The sequence below is a fragment of the Agelaius phoeniceus genome, chromosome 1 (assembly GCF_051311805.1).
Source record: "Agelaius phoeniceus isolate bAgePho1 chromosome 1, bAgePho1.hap1, whole genome shotgun sequence".
Lineage (NCBI taxonomy): Eukaryota > Metazoa > Chordata > Aves > Passeriformes > Icteridae > Agelaius > Agelaius phoeniceus.
The window spans coordinates 45,941,715-45,963,835 of record NC_135265.1 but is presented as its reverse complement, the minus strand read 5'-3'; the positions used below and the strand labels follow the sequence as shown (position 1 = coordinate 45,963,835).

General features: G+C 42.2%; 2 protein-coding genes across 5 annotated transcripts in view; one reads left to right on the top strand and one right to left on the bottom strand.

Annotated features, from left to right (window-relative positions):
* The window catches only part of TRAK1 (trafficking kinesin protein 1), a 125,890-nt gene extending 115,611 nt beyond the window's left edge, over positions 1 to 10,279 (top strand). For all 4 annotated transcript variants that reach the window (XM_054639729.2, XM_077178010.1, XM_054639740.2 and 1 more), the window contains 2 exons: positions 3,274 to 3,376; positions 7,307 to 10,279. In XM_054639729.2, the coding sequence (XP_054495704.1) occupies positions 3,274 to 3,376; positions 7,307 to 8,105 (902 nt within the window). In that variant the 3' untranslated portion in view covers positions 8,106 to 10,279. The remainder of the gene's footprint in view (positions 1 to 3,273; positions 3,377 to 7,306) is intronic.
* Positions 10,280 to 14,980: 4,701 nt separating this feature from the next.
* On the bottom strand, positions 14,981 to 21,906 carry CCK (cholecystokinin). The gene is made up of 3 exons (XM_054643488.2): positions 21,707 to 21,906; positions 19,873 to 20,127; positions 14,981 to 15,782 (listed from the first exon to the last, which is right to left on the bottom strand). The coding sequence occupies exons 2-3, from the start codon at positions 20,123 to 20,125 to the stop codon at positions 15,646 to 15,648; spliced, it is 390 nt and encodes a 129-aa protein (XP_054499463.1). The 5' UTR covers positions 20,126 to 20,127; positions 21,707 to 21,906; the 3' UTR covers positions 14,981 to 15,645.
* Between the last annotated feature and the right edge of the window lie 215 nt (positions 21,907 to 22,121).

Below are 22,121 nucleotides of genomic sequence, written 5' to 3'. Positions count from 1 at the left end.
TACTAAAGCATTAACTTTGTGCCAGTCTGGATCAAGACATACTCTATAAAGATTTCCCAGCTTTTTTGAAGTTAATTTCCTAATAAATCTCTATGTGCCAGAATATGTGTCTGTATAAAATGCAAATTTATTGGTCACCTTGAGCTCTCTGCTTCATCACTGTTATTTCGGCATAACAACAAATTTGAATTTTGATCCAATGGTACAAAAGTTAATGGTATCTTAGTATAGCTGCTTCTTACAAGTCTTCCTCAAACTTAATTTGTCTTGACGTCTTCTTGTGGGTGGGGCAGGCCACTTGTTTACCTACTGTAACTTTGTACCTTCCTCTGCACAAGCTTGTTGAAAATCCAGTTAAAATGGCCTTTTGAGAGTTCCCTGGGCAGAAGTGAAGTCCTAAACATACCTATTTTGCTGTTTACACCTAGCAGAATGGCCCACAGGCTCTTAGTCCTGCAGCTGGATCTGAGACATAAAATCAGTTTTGTGTTTTGTGAGGAAAGTCCTGTTTGTTCTACCAGAAGATGGAGCTCTCTGCGCTCAGTTTGACTGGAACCTGCCTTTTTTTTTCTCAGTATTTTAAAAGGTGTTTTTACAATAGCGTTTGTACTTACAGAAGAGCCCCTTTCAGCTATGATGGCTTACATTTTTCCATAATGCCTGTGAATTTTTTGAGAAAACTTAATAAGATGAAGAATCATTAATTCCTGAGTGCTAAAAAAGCAGAAATTTTAGGTTTAGATTTAATTTTAATTTATGGGGAAAATGCACTAACAGTTTGCACTGGGTTCTTGATGGATGAAATTACATGATGTTTCTGTAAATTTTGTTAAACACTGAATTATGCACAGATTCTTTTTCATTCAGATATGAAGCCTTGTTGGTAAACTACGACTACTTTGGAAAAGAGGTATAAGAAAGAAATTTGTTTCAGACAGTTACATGCAGCAGATGTTTATATTCAAGAGAATACTTTGACATATGTAAATGGGAAGATAGTCTTTCTTATTAGAAAAATGCATTGCTTCGTCATGAACTTACACCATCTCAGGAGATGACCATTCCTATGTAAAATTACTAAGTTAGAAATTAATAATTTTGTTTCTATTTGATAAACTTTGTTCATTTACAGCAACAGGTTCTCACTCTTTTTACTGTGTCCAAAGGATGGAAAATGCTACAGCAATATGATACAACCCATTGTTGACTGATGAAGGATGAAGCTGGTACAGGACTTTCTTAGTGGTATTTGAAGGGTGAAATATATCTTTGGAAATAGATAGATTTTTTTCATCACTTCAGTTTGTCTCCTCTGATTAGAGCTAGTGACTTCTCTACTTTTAGCAGCCTTCTCCTATCTTTGACTCATTAATAGCAATGAGTCTTGCTTTTGCTAATGCAGCTATGTTTCTTCAATGTGCCTGTCTCCAATCTGAGGGGATGCTCAGTGGATATTACAAATGGGGAAAATGCACTGATTGTATTACAGCTATGTGCTTTGGGTTGAGCTTGCAATCTTAAACCAGCATTGCTTTATTCTGTTCTCTATTCATCATCCAGGGATAATTGCTTTGTTTCTAATTGATTTATGTTAAAGTCCTGTGTTTCTCCAAATAACCAATCTTTTCATGTCCAGTTATTTGAGTTCTTTCTCCAGATTTTCTTATAACTCTCTACAATATGGAGAGAATCATGATTGCTAGGCTGTGCTCCCTTATAATAGCTTTTGTAGTGCTCACACTAATCTCTAAAGCAACTGGATTCCTGAAGCATCCTAATTACCATCTCTGGAGGTGAAGTAGAGCTTGTTGTTATGTTATGCCGTGCTAACATTTGAGTGTGTTAACATGACACTCCAGTGGTCCTCAGAAATATCCTTCTCTAATGTACAGCCCTACATTCCAGCGCTGACTAGAAGTTACCTCACACTGTATGCTCAGCCACTTCTGCTTCCACTGTCCACACTGCCCATGCTCTACCCTTCCCACACTGCTTATCTGTGTTCTTAAAGGGCTACCTAACCACACACACTGTTTTGGAGCTGTGATACTTTATATGCGGAAAAGGGAACACAGCCACAATTAAGACTTGCCTTGCTTCTGCTGAGCTGCTCTGGGAGTTCAGAATGGTGTCTGGTCCAGCTGGTCAATCTGTCTGTCTTTTGCAATGTGTTCAATAGTTGTGTACTGTGGTATTAAAATGTGGCTTAATCAGGGAATGGCTCAGAGGGTTGGATGGGACTGGTGGGGAGGGAGCTGCACATGGTTTTTATTGTGCATGTCTTTTGACCACTGCTAAGTTTGGTTACTAAGTAAGAGAACCTATGCAATCATGATATCTTTGATGTAATATTTAACTCTGGGTGTTTTTCAACCAGCTTTTCAGATGCATGGCTCTTAAATTCTGTAGTTATTTTGCAGTGACCACAGCTGCATTATATAGCAGGTTAACACAGCCAAAGAAGTATTCCTACTAAGAAGAAGAAGTTGGCCTAAGTCCTTAATTTTCAAAACTAAGCTGTATTGCTTCTTTCCCAAATCACTGATCTATCACCAGAGTGGCAGTTTTACAGCCACATTTATTAGGAAATTTGCTTACTACACTGTCTACAAATATTCAAAAACTGCTATACTATGCAGCTGAGGACATACATTTTTAAAGAACCTAATCACACGCACAGGAGAAATGTCACAGATGTACAGTAGTGGATCCAAAAAACTACCACTTTCCATATTGTGGATATGAAAAGTCAGAGAAACAGCAATTAATGTGTGTCCCTCCCCACCTCAGCAATCTGCATTCCTGTAGCATTAGCCAGATGGATCCATTACTGAGAAGTAATGGGGATACCTTTTTGTGGATCAATCTAAAAGCTGAAAGGCGTAAGCATTTAGAAAATCCTGGTGCTCCTGAGCTGGTACTAGAAAATTTTGCTTGTAATTTCCCACTGATGCAAGTTGCTAGTTTAGATAAGGACTAGCATTTCAAGCACTGCCTGGCCTAAATTTGGTTTGAACAAGACTTAATCTGCAGTGTTTGTGATCATGGGCAAGTTTCAGCAGACCTTTTTAGCACTGGCCTTGGAGTCCTAGAAGTGTTTCTTTTGGGGAACAAGTGTCTGTTTAACACTGTAGTACTTGGCCATTTCACTTTTCTTGCATTGATCCCATCAAGGTGCCTCATCACTTTTTGCATCTGTCTTATCAGCACACAGAAGTTTGGTTTTCCCCTTTTCTGTGTAAAATGCAAAGAATTTGCTTTTTTTTAATTTAGTACCTCATCCTGGGAAGTGCATGTCACAAACCAACTCCACCTTCACCTTCACCACCTGCCGCATTCTGCACCCCTCCGATGAACTCACACGAGTCACGCCAAGGTAAGGGATTCCCATGATGGCAAAGCCTTCAGCTCTATCAGAGTTTCCCCTCTAAGCAAATGCAAAATAATACCATAAGCATAGGCATTGACTGCAGTGGTGAATTACAACACATCCACCAATTATTCCTCCTGTTTTGAGTTACTGCAGCCTGAATTTGGGAGGCATGTGTGATATTTTAAAAAGCCAATCAAAGTTTCTTAAATTTTGTTGTCTCTGGTTAAGATATTGCAGGATCAGACGTAACTATATTGGCTTCTGATATCCAAACTGAGCTACTCCTCATCTTAGACTAGTTGTAGTTGTCATATGTAAATGCACAGGATGTAATCTCTTACCAAAAAAAGATGAGAGGTTTTTCCAGGGAGGAAGTCTAAATATTTCCTCTCAGAAAAAAAAAGGGATGTGCAGGTTAAGAAATCCAGGAACTACGTGAGGAATGGAGAAAGAAAAATGCCTTAATTGGAAACAGGGAGATATCTACTTTGTTTCTTGGTGTAATTGTTGGAAATGAATTCATAGCTGCCAGACTGAAAGTAACAAGCTGGTGATGCAATAGCAATTGGCTGTATAGACACTGCATGCCCACAGAAGGTGGTTCTGTGGCCTTATGGAAGGTGAAGATCTGAGAACCAGAGGTGGGTGGTATGAATTTCATACCTAAAGAGGAAGCTTTCCTCCCATTGCAAATCAGGATTTACAGAACGTTCTTTTCTGTTTATAAGGACAATGTCTCATTTCTTTCTGTGCCCTTCCAGCTCCTCTGTGGGAGCATACAACTGTGTAGGTCCCCATGCAGAGGCGTTGTGCCTACATTTGTTTAGACATGAGATAGGCATTGACTGCCTATGAAGGGCATGAAAAATAAGAGTATTGAATATGAAAACCTGTTAGGTGGAAAGGAAATATATGATGTTTAAATGTAACATTTTTGCTTCACTTTCTGAACTAAGTTAGTTTTTAGTGGCCTGGCTGGTTTTTCTTTACTCTTTTCTGTCTTTCCTTTGGCACAATTACTGAAGAGATCCTCTTATATGGCTGCAGTTCTGTTTTAATTTTCTTGTTATTGTTGAATTGCTGTCAGTTGTGATCATAATAAACTCTTTGGGTACTACATCTAACACATCAGTCAGAAAAGACAGCTAAATTTAGTGCATTTTCAGCTGCCTTAGTTAAATGGAAGTTCATCATTTGTTCAGGAGAACAAAGAGCAAAACAAACAAAATTATGTTTTCAGTAGATGTTTAAGGAGCTCCTCCTTACCAACTATAAATGATTCTTCACAGGTCATGTGAGGAGGACGAGAAACTGCGTTATGTCTCGTTGTGATGAGAGGAGGTATAGGGCAGACACTGTGACCCAGCGTGGTCGGGGGTGAGCAGCACTGCCAGCAGCATCTGTGTTGGCAGGGTCATGTACAAGGAATGCTAGTGTGTGTGGCACCAGCTAACCCCAAGAGGTTTGGCATTTACCTGCCTGGTTGCATTTTAACCTGTGCTACCCCAGGTGTTGCTCTAACCTGACTAAATTTCATCCAGCTAAATGAAATGCTCCTTTATTTGTTTCTCTTCTCAATCTAACTCTGAGACCATCACTGGGCTGAGCTGCTGAGGCCACTTTGAGTCTGTTTCTGCAATGGTGTCCAGGGCACCCTGAGGTGTTGGTCAGTTTGATGGGAAAAATATTTCCCAGTTAAAGCAATGCCAAAATGATCAAATGGACAAAAAGGCAACATCTGCAACTGCTTTCTTTCAGGGATTGCTTGTTTTTTTAAATTGCACTGTAGTGTATAACTGTGCTGAAAAATTACTAGAAATACTAATCTACATGCCTGTGCAACTGAAATCTGTATCTGGAAAGAGTGAAGCTCTCAAAACTGTTGGAGTGCTATAATTTTCATCTTGTGACTAGGATATCTTGAAAGCCTGGTAATTAACACCATATGTCTGGACTTCTGAAATGTATATGGTCATACCTTGTAGAAAGTCAGTTCGTGCAGTAACTTCTCTTTCTTTTCTCTACCTCATGCTTCTCAAGACTTCTGTATTCTGTATTTAGCTGTATGGGAGATGCACCACAGTGGCTGTCACTGCTTTTTAGTTCCACTGGAATCAGAACTATGAGGGACCAGCTTTAATCAGTGCTTAAGAGAAGAATTGTGAACTAACTTCTTTCCACTCAGCCTTGCCTTCAGAGTGTGTGTGCTGCTGCAGTGGGTGTGCGTGGCCTCCTTAGCTGTGCTGGGAGAGATCCTTCTCCCTGCTGCTGCCTCAGCCAGGCAGAAAGGACAGGACATCAGGATGTGCCTTATCACATCTACCACCTGCACTGACAGCCATAGCACACACGGGGGTGCAAGGAGACTGAGTCCAGAGCCACCATGCAAGGCTGCATTTCTAATTCATCTGCCGGTTTTCTCAAATAAGTGTTTCACTACAGTATATCAGGAGGAATATACGGGATTCCTCTTGCTGAATTGCAACTGCAATTCAACTTCCTCAGTTTCACTTGCTTATGGTAAAGGTTGGTACAGTTCCAAATCATTGTTATAGATCATGTTGGTTAGATCCTATTTAGCCTTGGAAAGAAGACATGACTTGACATTTCACTGCATCAGGCTAATATTTTCTTAATTAAGAAGCGCCTTAAAGATATGCTGATTTTTAGACCAAGGGACTAGAGTTTCCAGTGTTACGTGAATTCATATCACCTGCTCACTGTAAGCCATGGATCCAGTTGATGTTCTAAGCTCATCAGAAGCTGCAGCTCAAAGCATTCCAGGGTGTCTAACCTGATGTGCACAGTAGTGTTGGCTACGGAGAGCTCATTAATGTAAGGTGAAATGAGACTGAAAATTCCAGCCAAGACACCATCTCAGCCCCTTTTGTTCATATGGGCAAAAAAGGTGTAATTTAGTCATTGGCCAGAATCTTCTCTTGGCAATCCAACCAGATTATCTCGAAGTGGCTCTTGGAAATGCTTTTCTTGGTGCAGAGAACCCCACTTAAATTTAAGTCGCACATTATGGCTGAGCCAATCCAACAGCATGGCTCTGCTGAAAAGGGAAGATCCCACCCTCTCCCCTGTTCCTTCCCCTCCCAGCTGCTTAGTTTTCCCACTGTCTTGCCCTGTCTCTTTGCTGAGTGTCTTCTACTTGCTGACCTGGCAAGGTGAGGGAGTAGGTTTCCTTCTTTGAACAGTGGTGAAGTCACATCAGTGAATCCTTTGTTAGCATCAAGTGTTGCATTACTCAAGACTCTTTAAATGTCATTAGAGGGGATGAACCCATGTTTAGGAGATATTACTGTGGAATTCTTTTTAATTTTTTTTTATTTGTGTGTGTCTACTTGTGACAAAGACCATAATTTGCCTGTGGTTAGAAAAAGTTGGATTTTTTTTTCTGAAGGTGCATGGAGCTCTTGGGATTCTCTCAAACAGACATGAATTTGGAGCGTCATAGGTATCCCACATGCCTTGTTTTGGAATAACTAAGTAAACCATGCTTTGGTGAATGAGTGTTCAGTTCTGTGTGCTCAGAAGTGGCACTAAAAAGTAAATGTCTTGCTTACACCATTGGTCCAGTCTCCTGCATTTCCTTGTCTCTTAGAAGCAACTTGTTGTGAACAGGAAGGAAAGGTGAAGGTGTTGATCACAAACCTGTAAATAGTTTATCAGGAGAAGTGTCATGCTGGGTGTTGGCAGTGGCATTAATACTGTGAGACTGGGCTCTGAAGTGTGCAAAGTGGAGATGTGTTTTGTAAGATCTGATGGTTTTGCACTTGTAATCACATTTGTGGGTGGCTGGGAACTGTCAGTGTCCTGTTCACTCTCCAAATGGATAAAAGGCCCTGCTCAGAGTTAAAAATCTTGCTTGTAGTAAATTTTAATTTTCTAGTGGAGAGAATAATTTGAATGCTCCTTTGCTTTCAGCCTTAACGCAGCACCTACTCCAGCTTGTGGCAGCATTAGCAGTCTGAAAGGCACCCCGGTGGCCACTCCCTGCACTCCTCGGCGTCTGAGTTTGGCCGAATCCTTCACCAACCTCCGGGAATCCACGACAACGATGAGCACGTCCCTGGGGCTGGTGTGGCTGCTGAAGGAAAGGGGCATCTCAGCAGCAGTGTACAATCCACAGAGCTGGGACAGAGCCAGCAGGAGCACCCTGCTGAACACGTACTCCCCAAAAATGGCAATCATTCCTTCCACTCCACCAAACTCACCCATGCAGACACCTTCTTCTTCCCCTCCATCTTTTGAGTTCAAGTGCACCAGCCCACCTTATGACAACTTCTTGGCTTCGAAGCCTGCTAGTTCAATCTTGAAGGAGGTGAGGAATAAGAAGAACATCAGGAACAGCGAGAGCCAAACTGACGTGTCTGTTTCCAACCTTAATCTCGTGGACAAAGTCAGGAGGTTTGGTATTGCCAAAGTGGTGAGTTCAGGGCAAACATCAGCTGCTCCTTTAACTGAGGACCAGGGACCTCTTCTCTGTGGGGCACAGGGACCAGTGAGGGCCCTTGTTCCTGGAGGCCTGGCACCTGACGGCCTCCCCTTGGGCTGCCCTGCCGTGACCAGTGCCATTGGGGGCATCCAGCTGAACACTGGCATCCGAAGGAATCGGAGCTTCCCCACCATGGTGGGTTCCAGCATGCAGATGAAAGGCCCAACGTCCCTCACTTCGGGGATCCTCATGGGAACCAAGCTCCCCAAGCAAACTAGCTTACGATGAAGGACTTTATTTTTACAGCTAGTCTTTTTAAATGAAAATACTCGGATTCTTTCTCCAATCTCCTTTTCCTTTCCCGACCACCCCTTCATTGCCTCTTGAGTTTGACAAATCAACTTTGTGCCTAATGGGAGAAATGTGTAAACTTTGTATAAAATGTGTAAATATGTACCAGATCTATTGTAACTAATTGGATTATTTTACTGTTCAATCGAGTGCAAAAGGCTCTATGTTATGATTGCTGTATTAAGGTTAACTTGCTAACCTTTTGAAAAGGTTTTTTTTTAAGATGCACTGAAAAAAAGAGAAAGAGCAAAACCAACAAAAAATAACTTGACTAGAAAAACGTGAATTCTGTAGCTAGCCTAACTTGAGTCAAAGGTGCATGGGAAGCTATTGAATGTGTTATGTGAGACCTCTCATTACATCACTTGAAGCATGGGAGCATTTGTGCTTCGTTAAATACTGAAAAAAGCACTCAGTTTAACATATGGTAGTTTTAATTTTGCCTCTGTAGATGAGTTGAGCTGAGTTATTGGAGTGCCTGGCTATTATGCCTGAATGGATGAAACCTTATTTTTTTTTTCCTGTTCTGTATTTGCCTCCTTCCCAGGATTTATAAACTTGAACTAATACTGTGTTGAGGTCAGCAGGCCTACTGGGTACCTGGGACATTGACATATTCCTACCACAGCTGTTTCCTTTGGCACACCTACACTTTGTGCAACTTCTTTCTTTGTTGTTCTTTTGTTCTGTTTTGTTTTGTTCTTCAATGCTGCACTGGATTGTGGAAGCGAAAATGCTTTATTATGTGTTGCTGCCACTGAAACATGCTTTGTCAGTGCGCCCAAAGAAAACAGTTTTCACAATTCGCAATGTAAACATGGCAGTGACTTCCTAGAATTCCCAGTTGCGGAACAGATCGACAGATAAGAATGTTATAAAAGAACATGTAGCAAAACCAGTGTTAGGAAAAGGTGAGTTCTTGAACCTCAGCAGAGAACCACAGAAAACACTTAGTAATGGAATGGTACAGGCGGGAAAGAGAAGCTTGCAACCCTCATGCTGATCTTCATGTTTCGTGCATGTCAGAGACCATGGCCTTGTGAGCAGGGTGAGAATATTCTCCACCCATTTTCTGGTTTATTTTTTCAGAGAAACCTTCTTCATCTAAAGTCAGACCCTAGTATAGGTAAAACTAGGGGAAATGCTTTATTTTCGCACTGTTTTTAAGATGAGGAAAATTCCTGCCATACAAACATATAAACCCCTACTTTTCAGCAAAGAAACATAAGACCTCACGCAACCTTTAGTTGCCAGGCAATCCTAATTATATCACAATTTTTTCTCTGTTTCTCCCAACCTTCTGCTGGGTGCTTGTAGAAAGAGTTGCAATACCTTGGAACTGGAACAGACTGGAGGGAGCTTGTTTCTAGAGCGGAGCTCACACATAAATATTTTTTGGAAGAGGGGATGGAGAGGAGCAAAGCAGGGAGGGTTTAGCATCCACTTTATTTTCCTTGCACTTCTTGTGGCATCTAAAATCAAGCTCCCCGTTTGTTACCATTGTCACACTACACGTAATTGCCGTGAATTGCCATGTGTACCAGACTGTTACTAAATTATTAGCACTGATAATTTCTTGTATAAATGAAACTGTCTTTTAGTCTTTGTGACAAGAGATAGGTGGGTGGTTTGTTTCTTTCTGAACGAAGTAGTTATTGCAGTAGTGCTATGGACACTAAGGATATTTTTTGAGAAAGAAAAAAACACATCGGTCAGTTACAGCATGTGTTTGAAGACTTCTATTTATTCTATGAACTTACAATGTTTTAGTAAAATGCCATCAGCTCTGTTTGCTGTTGTATGTGTGCACTTATTGCAAGTAAATTTAAGTATCTTTTTATTTGAATGTATCTTAAACTAGTAGATAGAATAACAGTTGATTCTGAAAAAAGTCATGGACTTAATGGACCATTTTATATACCCAGAGGAAGAAAGCAATACCATAAGAGAACTTAAAGTGTAGAAGGTAATCATGCAATTGGGAAGTATTATTTAGCCTTTAAATAAGCTGTAGGAGCTGTCCACCCACCAGAGAAAGCAATTGTAACACATCAGAATGATGGAATTTAATTTTTTCTTCACTAATATCAATAAAAAACAGAAAAGTTGCATTGTTGTGTGTTATTCAACTTTTTCCTGTTCTTTTAAGGTGATAAATCTTCCACCTTGATCCCTTGCTCTTATCTTAGTTAAAGCAAAATCCCTTGCTCTTATCTTAGTTAAAGCAAAAGGAGACCATCCTTTGATTTTTTAAAATTCTTAGACCCAGAACTGGTTGCAAAGTTTTCAGATTTTAAGTTTGCTGAAATCAGTGAAACTTGAGTCAAAAGAAAGAAGAGAAGCAAATTTACCTTTTGATTTTTTAATTTGAATTGCGAGAAGGCAGAATTGGATGTTGTATGTTTTCTGTATTTTTGAGGAGGAGAGGAGTTTGCACTCTCCTGCCTAGTGCAAAACCTGTAGTAATAAAACATGAAAGTACAGAATAAGGAGGAAATAGCCTGTGTTTTTCAAAAGAGACGAGTGAGTGAGGTCTGCTGTTAGCCAATTCATTACTGAGGGAGGCAACATTACAATAATGAAACATCAGGTAGCGAGGAACTCAAAACACATGCGCACATGGTGAAAGCTAAGTAATGGAAAAAGCTCCCTGGAGGAGGGACTGATCAGGCAGTAACTCCTAGAAAGGTTAGACAGCCTCATTGAGGAGAAGGATATGTGTGTGTGTGTGCGTGTGTGTGTATGAGGTGGAGAGGGAAAGTATAGCATTTATATCACATACTTGCTGCAGAGAGAAAATGGGACAGCAGTAATGCCAAATAAACTCGTGGAGGGCTTGCATTAGTGTGACACAGTGCCCTACGCCAGCTGCGAGAGAGGCTGATGCCAGGGGCACAGCCAGGGACTGTCAGGGAGTACAGACACTCATCCTTCCTCTCTGCACAGCTCTGAGCCTCAGGGAAGCTCGTGGTCAGAAAGTTAATGGTTAACTGGAGGGATCCAGGGAGGAGAAGCACTGTGCATCCAGCCCTGCTGGCCTGGGAACAGGAGGAGTTAAGCAAGTGCCAAACCGGGGAAGGTGAGAGCTGGTTCTGAGATGGACAGAAGAGGGAGTGTTGAAACTGTCCTGCACCCTGGCAATATTCAAGTAACTCAGAAACTTTTCTGGATGCATCTTCACTTCTGGTAATCCTCATATTAAAGCTGGGTTAGAGGGGAGAGGAAGAGGAGGTGCTAAGGATTGTGTCTAAGACTGGGCTGTAGATGGATCCTGAAAGACAGGATGTTCTTTGGAGAGCCAAGACTGACTAAAAATGCCTTTTGAGACTTCTCTTTCTTTTGCATGTATCCTAGGCCTTGGATGGCCCCAAAACATACTGCTATTGTGCACAGAGGTTTAAGAGTTCCTCCCAACTCCCTGAACACATTTACTGGCAGCTCTCTGCATTGAATTGAAAAGTCCAGCAATGCCGGTGGGATGTGTCCTGCCTTCCTTTAGTACAGACAGCAGCTGCTGTCTGTGGCTTGTATTCACAGTGAAGAATTAGCCTCGTTCAGCTGTGCTACCACATCTCTCTGGGTGCTGCTCAGACCTGCTTTAATTCACTTAACAAGCCAATTGAACCACAGAATGCTAGGGAAAATAAAAGGCCTGAAAGTTACCGGTGCTAAGCAATGTCCTCAGCTATAATGTAGGCAGTGGGCTTTCATGTGAGAACTGCATACACTTGAGGAGCCAGTAATGTTTGTGTTTAAAAGATGACAGAAATCTTTGTCCTGCTGAAATAGGTTTCAAGCTGTGCTGAATCCAATTGCTGTTCAATTGACACAGGTACTTAGAAATTATTAGAGCTTTAACAAGCCCACAGCACAGAGTCTTTTTCTTTCTTTAAGGGAATTTTAATGAACGTAGGTGATACAAAAATTGAACACACAGAGAAGCCTTTTGCTGCTCTGCTGGGACGTTGAAATGTTCATCTTGTTTGACTTGCAAATTCCTCTGCTCAGGCCTTGGAGAGGGGAGTGCCTGGTCTGCTGTCAGGCTTGCTGAAACGTGCACAGCTGGGCTGCAGCTGCGAACATCTGGGTGGGGGCATGTTGCCAGCCCACACACAGCAAGGATGGAGCAGCTGGGGATGCATCAAAGCCAGGGAAAAGAGAGCAGGATCCACACATGTTCCTGTATGAAATACCAGGGGAGATGAGACTGCTCAGGGTCAGGTGCACTGGTGCAGCTGAGGTTTCCCTCACATGCTGCCCCAGCTCCCAGGGAGAGCTGCCCCCTCCCCAGGCAGGGGTGCTCCCTCTCTCTTGCCTGAGTTTCCCTTCATTCCCACAAGGAGCACTTGCTGTTTGCACCTTTTTCACAGCTGTTGTATGCACAACTCTGCAAAAGAAGAACCACAAGATTCTCCCAAATAATTTATGTGGAGTTTGCAGCAAGCTGCTCCATTCATGGAGATTTGCCCAGCACCTGTTTTGAAATAAAGTTAATAAAGCTGGAACAGAACTAATTGAATCAAGTTCATTGAGAAAATAAACTGCAATTAAACACAAAAAGGTATTGATTTGCTATTTTGCCAGTTTAAATTTAGCACCTATGCACATGCTTTCATAAAGATAAATTTGGATAAAGCTAAATTAAATGTCAAGAGAGTTGGCAGTGCCAGAAATCTCACATCCCAGACAGCACCAGGAGGTTGTGTCAATGCACTGCTGTGTGTGCTGGAATCTGTGGGGCGCTTCTTGGCCCAAAGCCTTTGCTGGATGCAAGGGACTCCTACCCAGCTGCAGAGCCTCCATTCCTAAGGCTGCTGATTCCCTTGGGTTAGAACAGGGCAGCTGGGGAGTGGCTTTGCTAATGCCTCTAGGCAGGGTTGCAGCCACCAGGGCTGCGTCACTTTCCCAGGTTTGCTGGCTCCCCTGTTTAGCTCAAATTAGCACCTCCAGGTCACCTGGCAGCTGAATGGTGTCTCAGCAGCCTTTACAGCCCTTTCCCATCTGGGGAATTTCCTCTGTTCCCAGAGGAGCAGGTGATGGATATTTTTATGACAATGAGGATTATGTTGCTGAGCTGCCAATAGCCAGTGGCTAACAGCCAGCTCCCCTTGCCTCAAGGAACAGCACAGTGTCCCAGAGCCACAGTCCCTCTTCATAACTACTGAAATTGCCCCTGTAATTCATTATTCTCGACCCTCACTCGTGTCAGTCAGACTCTGAAACCATTTTTGTGTGTCAGGCAAAGACAGCCCTGTCATGGGGGAGTGGCATGTAAAAGCTGCCAAACCCATCACCTGACTGCACTGAGGGCTATGCACTTTCATAGGCATCTTCAGAGCCCTTCAGAAGAGAGGAATGGGAAAGAACGTCTTTGTCTCTCCATCCATCTGCCTGTAAGAAGTGAAACAAGTGAGAAAAAAGAAAATGTTTGGTGTTTTTTCCTAATGATAACATTCTGCAGTAGTAAGGCTTGATTTGTAACATTACCCACTCCCAGCCCCCCTGCAATATATTGTAATATTACATCCTTCATCAATTTAAGCCAGGAATGGAAACATTTAAAAATATTGCTTGAATGTTCCTGGCATTAATTTAAAAAGACAACAAAGCAGAAACTGAGTTTTCTCTCAAGTTATTTTTGAAGAAACATCCCTTTGGTGGCCAATGTATAAAGAAATGGATTTTTAGATTTATTTGTATTTTCCTGTGTTTAAAAAAAATAGATTAATTGGTTTTAATCTCTTATTTGAAAGTTTTGGAAAAAACGGGCACTTCGCACTATTTTGCTGTGAGCAATAGCCAAAACCAATGAGAGAATTCAGGTGATTTAGGACTCATTCTGCTTGGAAAGGAACCTAAAAAACCCAGGCTAGATGGCTTGGAAACTGGTTAACTGGGAGGAGCTTGAGAGGAAGAAACACAGAAAAGCTGGTCTGCTGTCAGGCTTATTCCATGTTTTCTGTATGAGACGCACCAAAAAAAAAAAATTGGTGTTACTAGAGAAGAAAACTCCCTGTTTGCTTGTTTGGTGAATTCTTCCTTTCACTGCAGATTCTGCAGTGCTGTTTGTTCTTCCAGCTGCTGCTAGGAGCAGCTCCTCAAACTGTTTTTGTGCTCAACCCTTGGCACAACCATTTTGGTTTTTTTGGTTTTTTTCCCAAAGTTGGTTTTAGAAGAATTTTGGTTTAGTGCAAGTATTTTCTATGTATTGTTTTCTAGACTTTGTGTTTGCCTATCAAGTGCTGTAGAATTTGCTGCTTCTTTCCTTTGGCAAGCACCTGCTTTCCCACGTGTGACAAATATATTCCTTTTTGTATTAGTGCATACGTTCGGGAGAAACTCTGTGAATTATGCAATGCAAAAATCACCTCCTGTACAATTTAGGGCATTCCTCAGATGTGAGATCCAGCTGCTGAAGGAGACCCAGGAGCTGCAGGGAGGTTGGTTACCTGTGGTGGAGGAGGAGCATGCAGGTAAAACACTTTTTTTGCAGCCTGCCCAAGGGCAGAAGGGAATGACTGCAGCAATTCCAGGGTGCTGGCTTTGCACAATCTGGGCTCACTGCCCAGCTCTGAACTTGGGGCCCTCTGCCCTGCTCTGAGCCTGGTAAGAGCTGGGCAGAACCTCCCTCCTTCTCTCCACATCAATGGGCTATGGCCAGCTCAGCCTCTGTGATACTTGGGAGCCACCTCTTTCCTGTGAGGATACTGTGACCAGACTGCTCCAACCCCTCTCCCTCTCAGGATCACCTTCTGCTCTGTTCAGGAAGCTGTCTTCACCCCCTCCCAAATGAATGCTTAGCTCACCATACAGCAGGGAATGCTCTGTTTATTCTGTGATTTGCAGCCATCAGCAGAACTTTCACATTGAATTCACAACATAAAACAAATAAGCCAGGACGATGAAGCATGTTGGTGTCATCCCTCTTTTTCACTGTTTTAGCACTGTTGGCTGTTCACTGGAAACATGTGGGCTCAGTGTAAAACTCAGTCCTTTGCAAACAGGGTCACCATGAAAATAGCTGGTCTTTTCTGTCAGTATTGTGCTGCTGAGTTTATATTTAGACAAGTTCCCTAGAGTTCAAAGATTTTGGGATTGACACAAGATTTCTCTGAAAAATAATCTGACTATTCAACCCATCAAATATATTTACAGTGCCAAATAAAGGCATTATGCTATCTCTCTTTTATAGTAAGACACCCAGCAACATGCAGTGACAGGACAAGGAGGGATAAGTGAAATAATTTTAATATAGTATCAATGTATGAGAAACCACAAAAGAGAGAAAATGTTTTCTGGAAAATTCTGCATATGTATATATTGCATTGTATAGTCTTACAGACAAACTTATGTCAAATACATGATTTTAAATACTTTAAAACACTGATTTGAAGAGGACAACAAATTGATTTATCTTTTTTTTTGTACAGACATGGGAGTGTGATTTTTTTTCCTCATTGGTATAGTTTGGTGTTCTTCAGGAAGAATACTCGTATTCTTCAGCACTGCGGCGTCCAAAATCCATCCAGCCCATGTAGTCTCTGTCATTTATCCTGTGAGTAGGATCAATGCTCTGTACCCTGTTTCCCATAACTGAGAATCTTCCAGTGGAACCTAAGGAAAAAGCATTTGGGAGAGCAGAGAGTAAGAGGACAAATTTTCCAGGTTCACCCACATTCTGATCTGGCTTGTGCTCATTAGCAGATGTCTGCAATAGTTGAAATGGACCTGATACAGGTCATGCAACACCACTGTCATGTCACTGGGGAAAACATCAATAGGAACCTTACAGGTAATGTCCTGGAAGTGGCTTGGATTTTTTCAGTGCAAAATGAACAGATCATTTTCCACTTCCTGCTGCAGGAACATTCTGCTCCTGTCATACAAAAAGGAATATAGATAGATTTTTCCTTTTTTCTTCCTATTTTACAAGAGAAAGAGACTCTGAATAATTTCTCACTATTCCTATAAAGCCCCACGTTTGCTTTCTCATACTGGGAGAGCTGCTCTACATGCAAAACAACTCCTGAGAGCAGGCTCAAGCCTGAGACACCGCAGCCCTGTGTTGCTTAAAAAGACACAAACATAAGTACAGGACCTCTTACAGTGCAAATTTGGCAACAAGCAGGGTATAGTTATGAATCCTAGGTTTTGTGGAAAAGTGGGAATAGTCCTGAAATGGAGAAAGTTGTGTCTGGAATTCACAGTTAGAGATACCTATTGCTGGAATTATGCAGGCCTTTTTACTATGTCAGGGATTTTTTCATTGCTTATCCAAAGCCTTCGTAATTCTTTTCACAGCAGGGCTGGATGCTCAGTTCTGATCTTGCCTTATCCTTTCTGTATGCCTGGCTTAAGGCATCAAAGAGACACAAACTATTTGCAAGGAGAATTTATGCTTTAAAAAAATGGGCTGCAATCCTCTGTTTTCACAGCATCACAGTAACTAAAAAAATACAGGGACAGGTAAATTACTTCTCTCTGTACTCCCTGCAAACAGACAAAATTGATATATAACAATAATTAGATGGAGTTAAGCTTTGAGTGAGGAAGGGACAGATTTAATATATTAGTGTTCAATGCAGACTGAGACTTGAGGAATACTTGAATTGATCAAAAAGGAAAAGGAGCCCAAATTAAATCCCATATATCCAAATCTACACAATTGCTTTGCTTTCAGTTTCTGGTGTTTTGAAGAAAACTCTGTTGACTCTCTGCTTTTATATTTCAAGGTCCTCCTCATGTAGTGCTTTATAATGAACATGACCCAATGAAACAAAAAGCAACTGCATTGCTTTGTTAGTGGTTGCAGGGAGCTGAAGGTACACACACGCACAAAAAAGCCATTAAGAGATGTTGTAGCTCTCTACAACAAAATGACAAAAAGAAATTAATTTTCTGTAGAATAGAATGTCTATCATTAAATGCTCATGAAGTTCATGCCATTAAATGCCATGAAATTCACATTCATAATTCAGGAAGTGTAATTAAGGCCATGACAATGGCTCCTTAGCACAGTAACCAGGCAGGGCTGAGGCAGTGCAGAACCATCACTCAGATGTTGGTGCTTAAGAGACTTCTGAGCCTGCCATGACCTGAGGGCCATAAAGGCTCTCCTGGTGCAACTCCTGTCTGGCCAGTCAAGGCCTCCTCCTTAGAGGACATTAAATGTGCCTGTCACTGGCTTGAGAGCTACAACATCTCTTCTACACAGTACCAGATCCAAGCTGAAAGGTGGCAGATGAACATAATTGAAAGCCTGGGTCACAAATTTCCTAACAGCTCCTTAATTACCTCTCCTCAACCCACTAGAGATGTCACGTGGGTATTGCAGAGTCAGTGTATGACAAACATATTCAAAGTTGTAGCAGTTCAGCTACAGGGCTGCCATCAATCCCTAAGCCCTTGAGAGAACTTAGCTCTATCACTGTTTTAACTAGAAATACTTTACAAAACCAGCCCTTCTATTAATCATGAGGGCAAACGCCACTACTGGTGACTGCTAACACTAAAAAAGCCCTGACTCTCTCTGGAATTTTCCAGTGATTATTATAGTTTAGACTAACACAGTAGATATGAGTGTTCTGCAGAGATTTCTGAAGTACTGCCCAGAGTCTTCACATTAAATGAGAATATAATGTTTTGATGGGAACACTGTATGTATGTTATAAATTAAGTAAATACTGTTTTTCCTGTGAATTTTCTCTCCTGTAACGAGCAACTACAAACTAGAGTCTAACTAGCCTAGTCACATCACAAGAATCTCATCATCTGTTTCCAGACTCTTTTTAGAATTAATTATATATGCCAATAACACATATGCAGGAAATTGTCCCTCATATTAATATTTACAGAAAAAGATATCTTAAATCCAAAGATTTAAGTTTTTTTAACTTTATCTGGTTAATCTATTTGGAAGTGTCAGCCACGTATTTAAGAGAATATGATGGATACATAAACTAGAATGAGGAGCTCAGTTTCCATGTGGGTGGGTAACAATGACTATGCTGAAGAAAGGTAATGAGGATTCTGCTTTGCAGACTGCTGCAGTAACATTCTTATTCAATAACAGCCTTAAGTGTAGCACTGAACTGTGGAATTTCATACCTGAATTATCTTTCCACTAAATTGCACGAACAGCTAGAAGTTGTTCCTTAATGGATATCGTGCAAACTGCTGACATGAGATGAAATCTTTCAGGCACTATTGGAAGTGATTCATTTTTCTGTTGTTTCTAGTTTGGCTGTGCTCTGAGTACACAGAGGAGTGTGTATGGCTGCATATGTAATGCACAAAACCAGATGTGGCATCTCTTAATTGCAGACCACCACCACAGATAAGCATAGGACTTTGCCTAGCATAGAGGTCAGCAGGGAAGCTGTCAAGTGGGGAGGGTTAAATGATCTGCATTATGTGGGGAAAACTCTTAGTTATATCAAGTGAACTTTATCCTAAGCACAGTCTGGTGCTGGGTGTGAATTAATTTCTCAATGTCTGTATGTCCAGGTAATCCTAATCCTAATTACTGGCTTCTCTTGAAAGCCTCTTTCCTTCTTAGATGTCTATTCTGTGCAGAAAAGGGCAAAGGCTGAAGTGAAGCTTTCATGAGTAAACAAAATTTCTCTAGTGGCTCTCACTGAGGTTGGCAGCTAGAAGGCCACAGCAATTAGGCTGCCCATGGTGTTACTCTATTGAGACACCAAGCAGCACAGAGATGTACAGCTCAAAAGGAAAAATGAGATGAGACAGCTCAAAAGGAGAAATGTTTCCTTGGGGAAGTTTCAGTGGTCAATGATTTTGAGCCATCATTTTTACTGGTAGTACCAATGGCATGCTTTTCTGCCTATGTAAAATACATTCTGTAAGGTGTCAACAGGGATAGCTTTACTCTTATGAAATACAATTGTTTCCTCAAGTGACTAATAAATCTCATTATAAGAATGCTCTGTAATCCCACTGCTCTACTGATTCTTCATGTCCTTGTTACACAGTGCCATGGAGGTTTTAGATAACTGCCAGATTGTGTTCCCAGGCTGCTCAAAAGAGACAGAAACCTACCAAGAATCAATTTGTGTGGAAGCAAATATGCTTTTACTTATCATTGATTTTAATTATTGCACTAATAAAAATGAATTCTGTGTTTTGAAAGCTTTTATGCTACCATAATTTCCTCTGGGAACAAATATATGACAGATCCAATACTCAGAATATTTCCTTGGTACAGGGACTTCTGACTGAGGTGAGGCTGGCCATTTGGTCTGCATTTATCCTCAGAAAAGTCTTCCTGCTCTTCTAACTTTAAAAGAGGGAGGGAGGGAGGACTTTAACTAAATTGAAAGACTTCAAGGAAAACATAATTGTTTTATCTGAGATACAACATACTGAAAAGAGCACCAAAATAAAAAGGCAATGAAAATAGTTAAAAATAAAAGCTGGACTATAACCTAAGAGGTCGGTGACATTTTCTCCAGTTATCTTTATATGACTCTCAGTCAGAGAGTCATGTAAAGATGAAATAAACCCATTTTTTGGCAAGGGGGGTTTGAGAGACAGCATATGGAATGCCGTCTACTTCAGGGACAAGCAGGCAAAATCTAAATCCTGTCTTCTTGAGGAATTCACGTTAGGTGATGACAAGGTTATCTCAACTCCCAGGAACCCCGCAGGAGATGCCAGTGGCCCAGAAGCAGGCTGTAAGCAGTACCTTTTCTGGCTTGCTGGAGATACTTGGCCAGCAGGGCGCCGATGTTGGCTCTCTGGTCACCGCTGAGCTCCAGCCGCTGCAGGGACTTCAGGGGCCCGGCGGCGGGAGCGCGGGAATGCCGCTGCTGCTCTGTCAGGCTCTGCTCCAGCTCGGCAGGCACAGCATTCCCACCGTGCGAGCCCAGAGGGTGCTGTCCCAGGCAGCTCACCGAGAGCACGGCGAGGAACACGCAGATGCACAGCCCGCTGGACATGGCTGGGGAGAAAAGGGACAGGGGGCTCCTGCATGACCAGATTTACTACATTTTGTGCAGTCCCTAACCCCATCTTCCACTGGAGATTCTGAGCTGGATTCTGAGCAAACCAGGTCGTGGGGTATTTTTGTGGTTTTTGGGTTTTTTTTGGGTTTGGTTTTTTTTTTTTTAATTTTTTTAATGTAGGTAACTGCGGGATCTGTCTTAAGTTGGAAAACATGAATAGCTAAATATCCATGCTAAAGAGGAAGGTACAGGTAATTAATTTTGTTTCTTCCCACCTAGTATGTGCTGTATCTCCCTGATCTACTCAATTCTTATTTGCTTTTTTTTCTTTGGAAGCTGTATTGCATAAAAACGTAAGGGACTTGAGTCCATCTCTGAAAAAACTCGTGATTCAAACATTTCAGTATTTTGGCCATTGCATTAAAACCCTGCTGTTGTTACAGATACTCAGTTTTGACAAGTTCTATGAAGAGCCTTGATTCTACCAACCTTCATTGATTTGAACTTCAGTGTTCAAGAGGTTTAATCTCATCATACACAAAAAGAAAAAAACCAAAATCTTGCCCCAGTGAAAGAAAACCCAGCATCTAATACTCCTGCCCCAAAACATTTGATCTAATAGCTGGAGTGATAAAAGCTGTATAGTTAAAAGATGTAAGAAATAAAGTGCAATTTAACGATTTTCTTCATATTAAACAAATAATTTAGATTTCTACTCTTTCCTTACATGTGTACTAAGCAAAACAATGTTGGTTTACTAAATTGTTTTAAGACATAAGGTGAAATGGTATTTTTTCCTGGAAACAGAGAAATTACTCTCAGTTTTTAGAAGACACAAACTACCTAGTACTTCATGTTATAGGGGTCATTTTCACTTATAAATACACATGGATTATCTAAGTTATATGAGATTTTTTTTAACTGCTTCAGTTTTTTAACAGTACACAACACAAACCTTTAAATTTTAAAGGGGGATAAAATTAAGTTTATTTACCCAACACATATACTAGACCAAAATAATTCACAGTATATAAAACATGAGGGTTTTAAAATAGTCCCAGGAGATGAGTGAAGAAAGTTGAAATGTCAAAATGTCACTCCAGCGTGGTTATTTAGTGATGTACCCATCTAGGTTTGGGTATTCAGAGACCGACGGTGCATTGCACCTTTGAGCTGTCCTGAGCCCTGTATTTTTTACACACATACATGTAAATATATATATATATATACACACATGTAAAAAAATGTATATATATTTATAACACCCACATATCTAAGTATTAATGTCTTTGCTGTGGTCTCCACACCCCACATCTCACCACTGCTGGCCGGTTCCCTTCCCAGCTGCCCAGGGTGGGAAGCCCCGCTCGCCGCTCCCCGCACCCCGCGCTGGGATCCACCCGGCTGCCCGCGCTCGTCGGGAGCGGCCGCAATTCTTCTTCCCCGCCGGGAAGCGTTTCCTGCGGCACAGAGCGGGATGCCCTGCGAGCGGCGGCACAGGTGAGCGCCAGGCATCCCCATTCCCTCTGCCTCCCCGCCCTCAGCCGTGGTGCCGTCAGAAGAGGCACTCCCTACCTTTCCGCTGCGCTTTTCCAAGGTCCCGCTCGAGTTGGGAGCACTGAGTGCGGAGTGTGCCCAAGCAGGGAAGTCGGGGGAGACTCAGCCTCGGCCCCTTAAATAGCGGCGGGCACCGAGGCGGTGTTTGCACACTTCTGACGCAGCCGGGGCCCCCGCCCGCTCAGCCCCCTGCTGCCGCCTCTCCCCGCCCCGGGCACCGGCTCCGGGGCTGTGTGCGCTCCAGGGGGGACAGGGGCTCCTTCCCCGCCTCCTTCCCCGCCGCCGGCCGGCGCCGCGGTGCTGCTGGGAGCGGAGGAGCGCGGAGGAGTGTGGACTCCGCGGGGGTGCCCTGCTCCACGGGCCGGCCCCCGACGCCGCTCCCGGCTCCCCCCGCAGGGAAGTGCCTGGGCACGAAGGAGCTGGAAACCCCGGC

Bases quoted from the DNA above. Each gene is read 5' to 3' on its own strand.
- CCK (XM_054643488.2), bottom strand. From the start codon at position 20,125: ATGTCCAGCGGGCTGTGCATCTGCGTGTTCCTCGCCGTGCTCTCGGTG. The intron at 15,783-19,872 runs GTACTGCTTACA...CTTTTTCCTTAG, and splicing joins TCTCCAGCAAGCCAGAAAAG to GTTCCACTGGAAGATTCTCA.